The following is a 15,062-nucleotide window of genomic DNA, read 5'->3' as shown; positions in this document are numbered from 1 at the left end:
CAAACTGAGCAATCTGTGATGTTGATAGGAATTTTAAATCTAGAGTGAGCCGTTCTTCCACCAGGAAGTAAGAGGGAGACAATTCCAGATGAAGCCACTGCTAAAACAATTTGATTTTGGGATCTAATTCTAGCTATGATGGTGGTCCACAAAAAAGTTTTGCCTGTTCCACCATGACCATGTACAAAAAACAGGCCAGGTCTGTTGTTGTGAATTGTTTGTATGACACTGTCATAAACATATTTTTGCTCTTTATTTAACAGCTTGAATAGGTTTGAGTGCTCATGTTTTAGTGAGTCAACATTGTAATCTAACTCTTCCCTCAAACTCCTATTTGTAATTCTATCCATCATCAACTTGTTTGGTTGTGGTAGGTGATGCTTTGACAAAGAACTATTCGAAGCAGCAAACAATTTTTCTAACTCGTACAAAAGTGAATTCCTAAGTTGATCTTGGTACTTAGAGACATCTTGTAGGCCAAAAGCATTCATCATGTTTTTCGAAATGTCATCACACATCGTCTTCCAATGTGTTTCAAATAGTGTTGATGGATTAGCAACATTACAAAAGAGAACCAATGTGACAAACAATTACCTTAATTGAAAGGATGACGCAGTGACAACAGCTTCTAACATAGCACTATTCCATTCCTTATCATCCCCTAATAATCCAAGCGAGGTGCATGCAGCTTGGAATGTGGGTTCAAGAATGCCTTTGACAGTCCTTAAATCATTAAAACTAAAGCTGCCTTTTTGGTAATTTAGTAGCAACCTCAAATAGTATAATTCACCCGCAACAGGGTGAATATACGCAACCCTTCCTAGAGATCTACCTCTTTTTCTACGGGTCCACTGTTTTTCATCATTTTTCCAAACATACTTGGTAGGGAACTCAACGTAAGCTAACATACGTGCATCAGGGTCTTGGACATTGGTTTGAAACCATTGGGTTAACATAGTGCTTTCAAGATTTGGGTGGTTAACAACATGGTTTAGATCATCAGTCTCTCTAAAAAGAACATTTTGGTCAGATGGAAGGTGTACAGACAACCTCTCAACCGATGGTTCTCTAAAATGAATGTGAAATTGTAACAATCTCCACACTGCTTCATATGGGCATAAGTATCTACAGTTTAGGTAAGCCACAACCTCATCAAACTCGTCATCCTCAAAAACAGCTCTAGTTCGATCAACACCTTTAGTTATGTACTTAAAAAGATACTTAATGAGTGTTGATTGACAACATGATTCAACGTTTATATGTGCTTGATACTTCAACAATAGCTCACGGTTGTAAGGGACAACAAATGTATTATCTAGCTTGATTCCGTTTTTAAGAACAAACAGATTTTGTATATCTCGACGCTTATATGCAACGAAACCCTCTGTGGAAAAAGTGGTTTCACTTGTGAAAGATTTAGGAAATTTTTTTGAACATTTGTTTTCTTTCATGCAAGGTGAAAATTGATTCGCAACACCACATGGGCCGTGGATCATGTATTGCGAAACTGCATCATAGCCAGCTTTGTCACGTTCTTCATCAGGAAGCTCAGCCGAAATGATAGAATCAACATCGTAAGGAGAATGACATTTATAATGTTGATTGACCCATAGCAAGATATGACAATGAGGAAGACCTCTTTTTTGGAACTCAACCGTGTAAATCACTGTTTAAAAAAATAATAAATATGCAGGAGTATCAAAACCATAGACTCTTAGGACTTGCAGTGATAAAATAGAAACAAATAAAAGGAAAAAATTGGTCAACAATAAAGAACTAACCAGATTCGACATCGCCAAAAGGTTTTCCTGATTTGAGGTATTTAATCAAATGGTCAAGTTTTGCTTTAAAAATTCTGGAAATTAAATCTGGCCTGTCTTCAGCTTTACAACCAGGTTTATCACGCAGATCTTCAATAATTTCAGGCCATTTAGCGTTGCATGTGAAAGTGATAAATAAATCAGGATTTCCAAGGTGGCGACATATAGCCATGGCATCTTGATAATTATTTATCATATATCTAACACTGCTAGTAAATGAAGTTGGGAGAATGACCCTTTTGCCAACAGAAGAACTGGTTGCATTTCCTGCTTTGAGCGCTTCATGAATTCCTTTAAGACCTTCTGTTCTAAAAGAATCTTGATTTGCCCTAATGAAATCTAACCTATCTTCTTCAAGTGTCGCATATGCATCAACTAAGTATTGTTGAAACAATCTGCCGCCTTTCAACAGGGTGTCACTATGTCCTGGTCTATCTTGAATTTGATAACCCAAAAATGCTCTCATTGATACCCCCCCAGTCTTTGGTTTTTTGCCCCTAAAATTTGGATTCCAAGGAAGACCTTTCCGGTACCCATCTTGACCGTATGGGAAAAGAAGAGGATATTGTAGAGCCATGTATTTAGGATGTAACTTTGTGATTCTTTGGAGGCCATCTGTCCTATGCTCCACAACAATATCTCTTTCGGTGTGAAATTGGCCAATGTCCCCAACTATTAAGCCACCTATCTCGTCACATGTTGGCAAATTGTATTGTACATCATGGTTACTCTGTGCACCGTACAAACGTAGACGTAAATTACTTGTGGAGCTTTCATCAATTCTATCCCTGGCTTGCCTAAAAAGTTGAACAACCTCATTACACTCGTCTAGCATTTTAATGAGGCCACTAACAACCTTTTGATCGAGTTTTTCAGATGCTTCTGATCTGTTCAAACAACCGATACGATTACTGACTTCATTTTGAGTGTCATAAATGTAGAGCTGTGCAAATTTAGGATTGTCGCTTTCTGGAGGCAACAAAGAACCCATCAAATGATGCACTTGACCATTAATTTTAAAAACATATGGACCTCGACCTTTGTTGATCGATGGATCAACTTTGGCCCCCATTGAAGTTAATGCCATCATTGAATTATACGATCTAATATTTCTTTTAAACTGTAAAAAGCTTTGAGAATTTGTGGGGTTTAACAATTCATCCAAAAAAATGGGTGTGGGTTTAGCACGTGGGAATTGAACTTTTTGACTCATGCAACACGCAGTAAACTGCGGGGTAGAAATAGAAGAAGTACGCTCAGGATGGTTTTTTGTCTGCTCTGCAGACCAAAATAGAGCATTGCAATATTGACATTGGCAATTTCTTAATCCAAAATCAACATATTCTGGATCATTCCCTATAAAAACAATGAATAATAAAAGCATACATCAAACCAATTGATAGAAGTTAATTAACGAAGATAAGCAAAATTTTGAAATCAGCAGCAAAATGTAAACAAAGTTATATTGAAAGAGTGCATACTCTTTCTTTTTTTCTGATAGGTTGCCTGCCCAGTGATGAGCGGGTTTTTAACAGAATGAATAGTTGGAGCATCTTTGGCTAACAACCGGCGCATAGTGGCATGGTCAGCAAGAAAAAGGGGTACAGAAAGTTGATGAGAACTTGTTCCAGCAGCTGAATGTGAGGTAAGAAGACCTCCAACAGGAGTATGTTGTTCAAAACTTGATGTAAATGTTTGGGGAGGGTTGTTTCCTTTGTTTAAAAATAGTAAAGAGGTTGAAGTATTGTTGTATTCGTCGTCATAACTGATGGGAACATCTTGTAATACGATATCATCAAGATTAACAACCGCAATAGATGTAGGCGAATCAGCACGCTCAGTTCTAGTGGCATTCCTAGATAGCCCTATTCTTCTAGACATAAATCTACATAAACGGAAAAAACCACACAGCAATGGTTTACTTTCTAACAGAAGGAATGTGACGATGAAACAACTATGGTAACCATATGAAATGAGCGGTGAACCAAAACCCATTCAAGCAAAAGGTCTTCAGAATCGCAAACACTTTGTTAACATAATAGTAAAAACATAATCCTAATCTTTTTAGATTAGAATGAAGAATAGAGACAATTGATTTGTAATTGTTTCCTGAAATAGTGTGGTTTGTCAGTGCAGAGTGGAAAATTAATGATTAAAGTGAACGATGATTGCAAAAATATGGTGATAAAGGAAAGCAGCATAAATATCGAATAACGACGTTACTATGATCCAAAAAAGCATGCATTGACGATTGAACATGTAAACCGAGAAAAGAGTAAAAATAAAAAATAAAAAGTTAAAGGTTCTTTAAAGGGACAAAAATCTAACCGTTGTAGAGACGAAAGTGTAGCTGTGAATGAATGCCACCAAAGAACAGTGCAGGACTCCAACGATAAAAACAAAACCTAGAGAAATAGGAAGACAAAATATAAACACGTATATAATTAGAGAGAAGCCAAAGACAGAACAAACATCGAACTATAAAAACTAATGCACGGCTCAACGACATTAATATAAGACATGCATTTATAAATTTGACAGAAACAAACAAATTATTTAGGTCTGACTCACTTTAGACTGATAGATAGTGCAAGATGAAAAGTGTATATTTAAGAGTCTAAGCCCTTAATTTCCAACAATAAATATATTTTAACAGTCGAAGACGGAGTTGCACCTCACGTAGTTAATGAACAACATATAGAAACATTTGTGATGGATGCTAAAGGATATGCATCATTTGAGAGTTCGAAGATTAAAGCTTGCATTCAGTATGTGTTAGATCCTATAAACGTTGGAAAACTTTTTCATTAAATATGTTTAGGGAAACATAGAAATCTACGATGTGATTCCATTGTTCCGTTTCACAAAGTTGGTAGGTTGGACTCTTATTAAACGGTGAGCTTGATACAAATTATTAATGATAGAAATACTCCAGGATGTTTTGAGTTTAAGCACCATCACTTAAACATGTCAACACGTCGATAAGTTGACTGGAACAATTTTATTTATAAGAAGTAAAAATTGAAAAGAATCATGAAAAATCTGTGATGGTGGAAAAAATGGATTGAAGTCAGTCCAAGGTAAGTAAACATAAGAAACATTTTATCATGGTCATAATTCAACTTGAAATTCCTGTCTAACGTGATGAACAACTTTGTATCCATAGCTGAAGACCCTAAACATGTAAACCCCTAATCCATACTTTTAAATTGACACCCTCTAATAAAATTGTATCCAACTTTATGAATCACTCTGAAGTAGTTAAAAACCATTAAGTTGAGAAGTCATTAAAGATCCAAACATTAAAATCATTGTAGAGGAACAGTGAGGCGACCAATGTCGTTTGTTTTCACAGTTATCAACACAACTACGAAACCATGAGCATTAATCTTGCTACCTAGGCAAACCTCACCATCTCTAAACCCACCCTTTGCACACCGCAGGGACCTTTTCTATTTACAATTGTTGCATTGTTTGCATAATATGATGCCTTCCATATTCAAATAGTTACATACCAACCGAGAATAATAATATAAATTCGTCGCTCACCCCTTTTTCCCCATTTGAAAAACCACCCGAAAAACCACATTAATTACCATAGTTTTTAAGAATTCAGATATGGCTGCAAAGAATGAACTAACACAGCATAAAACATATGTTTTGGAGTAACCAATTAAAAATTGTTGAGGGACCAACTAAAATTTTCAAAGTTAAAAATGAGAACAGAATCTTCATAAAAACAACTAAAGTTGCAATTTAAAAACAAACGAATAATATCAAAACATTAATAGAAAAACTGTTTTATTAGTGTATAACCAACAAAGAAGCATGAGTCAAACGATCCTATCAAGAAAAAGAGAAATGGAAAAAATATATAAGCAGAGAAACATATTCCTAGCACGCCAACACTTCATCCTTGAACGGTAAAAGGGTTAATTGTTTACATTATTGATGTTATGACCAAACAAAAGAGGTTTACATGGTGTTTATCTTATCTAACACCCGTTAAGTCTCTATACATTAAAAACCCAGAAGGATGTTACGGTGGAGGCAAGAAAGAGCAACAAAATTCCAATTTTGTAGCAACAACCAAACTTGTAGATCCCACCGAAAACCCGCCAAAAAAACTGTTAAACTTCTTCATTCAACGGAAGTTGTTCTTCCGGTGAATCACTACGATTTGCAGGTGAATGGATAGTGTGGACGACCAATTTGTTTCGGTTTGCACCCTTACCATAAACACGCAAACCCATCCTTGTTTTTTCTATTTTGATTCCTTTCTTTGTATTGGGTCCTGGGGCAGTTTCTCTATATATCTGTATCGTTCTTCGAAGCCTGTTATTGTTTCGAGCCTCAATCAGTTTCTTTAAATTTTTAACCAAAACTCCTCCTAGAATTTGTTGTTCGCTTCGATCAATCTCTTTGACCATTTTATCTACCCTGAATCACAAATTAAATATAACGTCAATACTTATGTTTGTTAGAAAAATCTGTTTAGCTTCTAGGTCTTAGAATAACACAGTAAAAAAAATTTTAAAATTTAAATATAGAAGTTGTGATTTTTTTTTGGAAATATGTCTGGTTTGTTGAGAGATTGGAATTGTTAACATCATTTATTAAAGCACTTCGGGGAGGATGAGACAGTAGACCATCAGATAAACCTAACGAAAAGACCAACCAACCAAAGTAACTAACCTTCGAAGAACGGTTTGGTAAAGTGAGAACGTAACAAAGAAAGGAAGGAACCAAAAGAAAACATATAAAATGTTTAACAACATTTGATAAACAATTAAAAACATTAGGTTATATAAGAATCATAGAGACACCAAGAGACTTTCACACAATAACAGAATTGCATAGACAAAATTTAAATCAAAAAAAAGAAAGAACTATCGGACCTTTGGAGAAACAGAGGTTACAAAGAACTTAGATTTGTTCGGAGAGCGTAGTTATTAACATCACTTATTAATGTACTTTGGCACGGATGAGAGGGTTGACTCTTAGGAAAACCTAACGAAAACACCAACCACACCAAGCACACCAACCAAGCAAAGTAACTAAGGTTTGAAGAGTGGGTTGGAAGATTCAAAACGCGACAAAGAAAGAAAGCAATTGACCAAAAAAACATATAAAATGGCTAACAACTTTTGACTAAGAATTAGGAACACTCGGTTAAAGCAAAATCATAGATGACACCAATGCACCTTTGAACAATAATAGAATGGTTGAGACTAAGTTAAAACCAACAAAAAGAAAGAAACCAATGAACTTGTTAAGTATCAAAAGATCACAGAGATAACGAAGAATGAAAACAAAGCAGGTAGCAAACGAATGACATAAGCTGATAAAACCAAACAATCGACTGAAACATGATAAATCTGCATTAACTCAACCAGAAAGCATGGGGAAACAATGTATCTTAGTTTAGGTGACATACCAAAGCCTTGATTCAGATGCAATAGGTGCGGATCCCTAGATGAAAGGCAGCAAGAAGAGCAGATCACAACGTTGCAATAACACCTTGATCTAAACTACAACAAATCAATGAGATTGAGAGTTAGAATTCGAAGCGCAAACAAATGGATACAGGAAATGTAACTCAATTTGCGACAGTGCAATGGACTCTAACTGGGATAGTTCAATGGACTTAATGTACGAAAAATTCACATTTAACGAAAGAAAAGTTGCTAACAATGGGAATGCATCTTCTGTCACCATATTAATTTAAAAGCCTAAAGTAAGGATGAGGTATCGTAATCGGTTTTGAATTAGTATGGAGGAAACAAACATTTGCTAAAATTTGAGTTTATCATGTCCCCAAAAGCCAAGTCCTCCCACTCAACAGGCAATCTCCATCGTCAAAACTGTTTTCTAAATTCGTGAAAACATGAAAATACAAAGTTCCTAAAAACCTACTTAGCAGTTAACAAAACATATAAAAAGCGTTGTTTGAGCAGGTAAGTCGTCAAGCACAGATTATTTCACTACCTTTTAACAATACACCAGTAAGCTTATCACACTAAAAACTGATATTAGCAAATACAATGATGAATGATGTGAAACTGAAGATGTAATGAAAGCTTATATTAAGTAAGAATGAAAAGCCGTATTTCTATAACTTGAAAACAAAATTTAAGTGAATGGCACTGTAACTAAGGTTATTGAACATGATTAACCATCCGCAACCCTCAACCTTGTAACCTGAATCAAATTGGTTTCACACATACTAATAGAAAATCAAATTGATTATGACATACTTCCAAAAGTATATAAACAATATAATATAGGTTAGAATCGTTGGGTATTAATCTATAGTGAAGGAAGCTGTTAAACATATATGCTTAGGTAACTGAGTTTCAGGCACCCTTATTTTTTCTTGCTACTGGATTGAACAAAAAAAATGAGAATGAAGGGCTAAATCACTTCCAGTTAGTCTTCTTATTAGGCTGTGACCAATCTACAGTACATGTAACATCATATTTGAAATCGAATTAACAGTTTTGAATCCTATTTGGATCACCAAATCTTATTTATTGATTCAGAATCGATTAACATCATATTTGGATAGATCAAAGTTAATTTAAAACCTAAAAAATATTAAAATATAATGAATGAGTAACCTCATTCTTATTACATTTTTCGATTTTAATTAAACCACCACTACAGAAAACCATAAGTAATATAAAGATCAAAGGATATGTTATATTAAGTCATACTATATCAAGTTGGACTGAATTAGCCTTGATTTATATAGATCCATTTATAATATGATTATCAAATTGAGATCCTAGCAATTGCATATTCTTTATTCATGGTACTATAAAAATGGGTATATACTAAGTTGGAATCACTACAGCAACAAAAAAAAAAAAAAAAAAAAAACAGAGAATGCATCATTTTCTCATATTTTCGAATCAATTCTAAACCCTAAAATCGTTACGGCTAGACCTTTTATTCACACCTCAGTTGTTGCTGTATCCCTACATCTATGAATCCAATTTCATTTAGGAAACAATGCAGAGGATAAAATCGAAAAAGAAGTATGTACCCATGATTAGTTGTCTCGTTTATTCTTTACAAACTAATCACATATTTAAAATCTAAGTAGAAAAGCTTTGCAAAGGTAATAAAAAAAATGGTGTATAACTAATTAGGTTTTTGAACATGTAATCAGTGTGCAGAATTGTATACTTAAAGATGGCAATGCAGTGTATTCTTCCTCCCAGAATCAGGGTTCCTGAAATTTCCAAAGAAAGTAAATCCGTTAGGAAATCCGAGAAATTGGAGGACCAAATATCATTAAATTTGAGTTAAATGAGGTAACATACAACAATTAAATAAGATAGTAAACAGATTTCAAATCTATGAAATGTAATGGTTGAAATCCAACCAAATCTAATCGTTCAACCTAATGCTTTTAATCCGAAATCTAATGGTTGAAATCCAACCAAACCTAATCCTTAAACCTGTTCAAATTAAAACCATATGGCAATTGGCAAATTGGCAGATCAGAGTTGAGTGGAAAATGGTTGACTTGACTAATAAGTGAGTGATGAGTTTAAAACTCATCACATTTTCTCACATGCATTCTCCTTGGTCTTGGGATGGCGCAAAAACAAAACCACCACCCCACCACCTCCACCTCCACCTCCACACCCACCTTTACACTCACACAGAGTCGCTAATACAACCCAACCCAACCCAACCTATGTGGCAGACACACATTTCAGACTCCCAATTTATTCACTCATAACTTCGTAATTCAAATTAACATTGTGAAACCAAAGATGGTTACATCCTTGGCCTTCACAAATTTTGGTTAGAACTATAACGTTGTTTCAATTTTTAAAATTTGATAACAGCAAGCAACAGAGCAGATAGTATTAAGATCGAAAATGCATTCCAGAAACCGTGGGAAAACTGTAAAAGCTAAAAAAACTGTGATGGTGGAACGGATTAAATTTGTGAGAGTGCAACAAACAAAGGGTATATCTCAGAAGGGTTTAACTGACGACCAGTCATTTATGCTTGATAATGTTCTGAATTTTTAAAAACTGTTAACTGATTGAAAAACCACACCATTTAAAGAACCGGTGGAGATCAGAATAAGTATGAAATACTACATAGATAAATGAACAGCCATTAATATAATTTTTTTTCTCAGCATGGCAGCAACAATCAGAAAAAGAAAAGGAGAAAATCTATGGGATAAATTTAAAGTCTATTTGAAAGGTTCAATATATTTGTTTGTCAAACTCAGTGATCAAACTTCATACTCATGCTTTCCAAAAAGAAAAGAAAACGAAAAACTGAAATCATTGACAATTCCAAGCAATATAGTAGCTACTATTAAGATCCAAAACGAATTGTGGAAAGTATGGGGACCAAACACTATTAGAAGTTGGAAAGATATGATGATGCAGCAGTTTGACAACACAGTTTGGGAAACTTTGGGTAGGAAATATGCTCGCAAGGAAAACCGACAATGGGTGAGTATGAATCTCAAAGCTGGTTATGTTTAAATTACTAAATTACCATGATCGTTGTTGGTTCGTTTTCACCGATGGTCTACTTTGTATTCAAGTTCTTGTAAAGAAAATTGGTCTTTTAACATGCTCTTTTCTAAATTTTAAAAAGATCGTAATTTATTAATAAATTCAATTCCCAAATTGAAATTGCAAAGAAAGTAGATCCGTTAGATGCTCATGTCTTTCTTGGTACAGATACTCATATTGTGCTTAATTAGCATCACACATCATGATATTAAAGTTCTAATCATGTTAAACCTATGCCATGTCGCATATGCATTCAACTCAATACCCTAAAATTACAGCCAAAATTAATTGATATTATCAAGAAGTTGAGACTTTACCAAAGCAGCAAGGTAGCAGTTGCAAAATTCAGAGTCAAAAGCTTTCACTTTGTTTCGATCTGCAAAATACCAAAAAGACATTTACGATTGAGGAAAGAAAACACATTTGATTAAAGAATGCACTTCAGCCATTATCAAATTGTCAACCGAGCGAAATGTATAAAACTATACAAATTTACACAACCAAACTTTATACTTTTTATCAGCGAAAAAAACAGCAATTTACCTAACAATAAACATGAAATTACATATTCAAATTGATTCAACAGTTTTTAAAGATTCAAAAACTGAACCAACAGACATTTTTTTTAATATCAAACTCATTGTGTCATCTGAATTCACTTGTATACATAAGCTACCAATGCAATCACTCTGCTACCACATTTGGTAAGCTATTAATAGCAGAGGAAAAAAAAATTTACAGAACAAACTCGCAATCAAAATGAGTTACGATCTGAAATAAGAGCGTAGCGATCAAACTATTCGATAAGAAACGATGAATCAAAGCAATTTTCTATCAAACAACTAAGGACCTAAATTGTAACGTCTATAGGGTAAGCTACACTTAAAAGAATTAACCATGCCAAAAGCACGGTATAAATGAACTAAATTATGAACTCGACAAATAAAAAGCGTAAACGTTAAACAATTTAAAAGAAAAGAAAACAGCCTTTATTTCGGCTCTTGTTTCCTTCCCCTTTTATTTTCCCAGATACTTCCTAGTGGGAAATATAAACCTTTAATTAAGTGAACACGTCAGCCAAAAAATTGACAGGATTAGAGCAAAAGAAAGCAACTAAGAGGTCTAACTTATGTGGTTGAGCACTCTGGGTTAACAAATACCCATCTAACCCAAACCACTATGGGTTTTAAATTATTCTATCCAGGTACAGTGATGGAGTTTCACTGGCAGTTGACGACCAGTCATTTATACTTGATGATGTTCTCAATGACCATTCGGATAAAGCTATTAAAATGTGTTCTAGAATTGCACACCCTGTGAAGGGATCAACACCAGACCACGTCCCTAGAAATTGGCCCCAAAAAACCATACTCTACCTCCCTTACCCGTTCCCTTTCTTCCAAGTTAGGTTGCCTTGCTGGATTATGGCCAAGTGATAGATCTACCGGATGAGTTGAGAGTTGGTTATGCTAACCTTGTTCTTGCCAGTGCCGACGGTGACCCTATTAGAGTATCAGAGAGCCACATGTAATGACTTCACTGATACTGCCTTAGTTCAAACTAAGCTATTAAGTCAAGAAAAACTAAGGTTGAGACATGACCTGCAAACTGTGTGCAAGTGCATGTGAGTGAAAGGCTCATGGAGACAAAATCGCAATAGAGAAAATAGGTGAATTAGATCATCAAACACTGTATCAATAAGTGAGATTGAATAGAATGGGGTGTTATTGTTGTGCTCAACTTGGATACCAGTATATACATGCTTTGACGGTTGGTATGTACATATTTCCAAAGATATAATATACATACACATACATATATATATATATATATGTATATATACGTGTATATCTATACGTATGTATATATACATGTGTATGTGTATATATACACATACACATGTATATATATATGTATATATATATATGTATATATACATATATGTATATATGCATACATACATACATATATATATATATGCATACACACACATATATATATATATATGCATACATACATATATATATATATATATATATATATTTATGTATATGTACATATATATATATATATATATACATATATATATATATATATATATATATATTTATGTATATGTACATATATATATATATATATATATATATGTATGTATATGTACATATATATATATATATGTATATATAAGCATTCGTTAAACTTCAGACGTATGCAAAAGTTTTGATAATGTTAAACCAATGAGACCTTAAATAGATATTCCATACATAGAAAAATTACCATATTTGCTTACAACGTTAATATCCATAAGCCAAATTATTCATATGTGAACATAGGCATCTGTAAAGTCTGAAAAACATTGGCTTGTTCATGACTTATAATCAAATACTGCATGAAAGTAATAAGAAATGTAAATCTATACTAACAACATGCCTGAGTCATCCTCTAGACGAACCTCAATTAAATGACAGAAGTAATAATTAGCAAATAGTAATTGTATAGCTTCAGTCTTATCACAATGCAATCATGCTGAACTCTAATTGAAGGTCTAATAGCCATGCATCTTTGCAAATATACAATTATAAACCATCAGAAAAGAACATGACAGATTCAAACCATTATGCAAAAACAGCAACCAATGCAAACCATTAAGCACAGATTCCAACCTGAGCTTCAAACAAAATTATATAGTGTTAATCCACGTTTGATTAGCTTTACAAATTTGTGAAATTTCTACTTGGTAGTTCCATGAAGAATTTCTGGTTTTAATTTTTTCAAAACTGAAGTGTGATTCGTGAAAACATGAAAATACAAAGTTCCGAAAAACCTACTTAGCTGTTAACAAAACACACAAAAAGCGCTGTTTGAGCAGGTAAGTCGTCAAGCACAGATGATTTCACTACCTTTTAACAATACACCAGTAAGCTTATCACACTAAAAACTGATATTAGCAAATACAATGATGAATGATGTGAAACTGAAGATGTAATGAAAGCTTATATTAAGTAAGAATGAAAAGCCGTATTTCTATAACTTGAAAACAAAATTTAAGTGAATGCCCCTGTAACTAAGGTTATTGAACATGATTAACTATCCGCAACCCTCAACCTTGTAACCTGAATCAAATTGGTTTGACACATACCAATAGAAAATCAAATTGATTATGACATACTTCCAAAAGTATATAAATGATATAATATAGGTTAGAATCGTTGGATATTAATCTACAGTGAAGGAAGCTGTTAAACATATATGCTTAGGTAAATGATTTTCAGGCACCCTTATTTTTTCTTGCCACTGGACTGAACAAAAAAAATGAGAATGAAGGGCTAAATCACATCCAGTTAGTCTTTTTATTAGGCTGTGACCAATCTACAGTACATGTAACATCATATTTGAAATCGAATTAACAGTTTTGAATCCTATTTGGATCACCAAATGTTATTTATTGATTCAGAATCGATTAACATCATATTTGGATAGATCAAAGTTAATTTAAAACCTAGAAAATATTAAAATATAATGAATGAGTAACCTCATTCTTATTATATTTTTCGATTTTAATTAAACTACCACTACAGAAAACCATAAGTAATATAAAGATCAAAGGATATGTTATATTAAGTCATACTATATCAAGTTGGACTGAATTAGCCTTTATTTATATAGATCCATTTATAATCGGATTATCAAATTGAGATCCTAGCAATTGGATATTCTTTATTCATGGTACTATAAAAATGGGTATATACTAAGTTGGAATCACTACAGCAAAAAATAAAAAAAATAAATAAAAAATAAATAAATAAAAAAAAACAGAGAATGCAGCATTTTCTCATATTTTTGAATCAATTGTAAACCCTAAAATCGTTACGGCTAGACTTTTCATTCACACCTCAGTTGTTGTTGTATCCCTACATCTATGAAACCAATTTCATTGAAGAAATAATGCAGAGGATAAAATCGAAAAAGAAGTATGTACCCATGATTAGTTGTCTCGTTTATTCTTTATAAACTAATCACATATTTAAATGAGATAGTAAACAGATTTCAAATCTAGGAAATGTAATGGTTGAAATCCAACCAAATCTAATCGTTCAACCTAATGCGTTTAATCCGAAATCTAATGGTTGAAATCCAACCAAACCTAGTCCTTAAACCTATTGAAATTAAAACCATATGCCAATTGGCAAATTGGCAGATCAGAGTTGAGTGGAAAATGGTTGACTTGACTAATAAGTGAGTGATAATACGAAATGATTCTCTCCAAGTTAGAAAAAGGACACTATATACTGTATCAACAAAAAAATAGAAGGAAAAAGTTTTCATGAATAAGGAGATGATAACGAAAGGTTTAGGATATACCTGCTGCTATGAATTACAGATTCCTGTGGATGAGGCTCTTTGTTTCTCAAAAACTTGCAGGTGGTTGAGCTGCAAGGATACATGACATGGCAAAAAATTAGAGGGAAAAAGAGTTTGTATCCAAACACAGTAAGGAGAATTATATTAGAAATTAGTTTGTATAAAAGTTAACAAAAGTTAACAAAATTTTTTTAAATGGATTGAGAAATACCTCAGTAATGGTCTCTTTGGTGGCTGTTGTGTGAATGAGGGGTTTGATGTGTATGCTTTTGCTGGATCTACATGCATATGAAAAATAAAATTTATAAGTGCATCCCAAAAATAC

General features: G+C 33.5%; 1 protein-coding gene across 1 annotated transcript; it reads right to left on the bottom strand.

The window, feature by feature from the left end:
- Positions 1–590: 590 nt before the first annotated feature.
- Positions 591–3,701, bottom strand: LOC137746842 (uncharacterized). Its single transcript, XM_068486852.1, has 4 exons — positions 3,302–3,701; positions 3,043–3,176; positions 1,782–2,940; positions 591–1,666 (listed from the first exon to the last, which is right to left on the bottom strand). Exons 1-4 carry the CDS (start codon positions 3,699–3,701, stop codon positions 591–593), a joined length of 2,769 nt encoding a protein of 922 aa, XP_068342953.1.
- Between the last annotated feature and the right edge of the window lie 11,361 nt (positions 3,702–15,062).

Source organism: Pyrus communis, chromosome 10 (genome assembly GCF_963583255.1).
Source record: "Pyrus communis chromosome 10, drPyrComm1.1, whole genome shotgun sequence".
Classification (NCBI taxonomy): domain Eukaryota; kingdom Viridiplantae; phylum Streptophyta; class Magnoliopsida; order Rosales; family Rosaceae; genus Pyrus; species Pyrus communis.
This window is presented reverse-complemented; position numbering and strand designations above follow the sequence as displayed.

Excerpts from the sequence above, each read along its gene's own strand:
- LOC137746842 (XM_068486852.1), bottom strand. The coding sequence starts at position 3,701 with ATGTCTAGAAGAATAGGGCTATCTAGGAATGCCACTAGAACTGAGCGT. Across the intron at positions 3,177-3,301 it reads CTATCAGAAAAAAAGAAAGA|GGAATGATCCAGAATATGTT; the intron begins GTATGCACTCTT and ends TTGTTTTTATAG. Across the intron at positions 2,941-3,042 it reads TTTCTACCCCGCAGTTTACT|TTTAAAAGAAATATTAGATC; the intron begins GCGTGTTGCATG and ends AGCTTTTTACAG.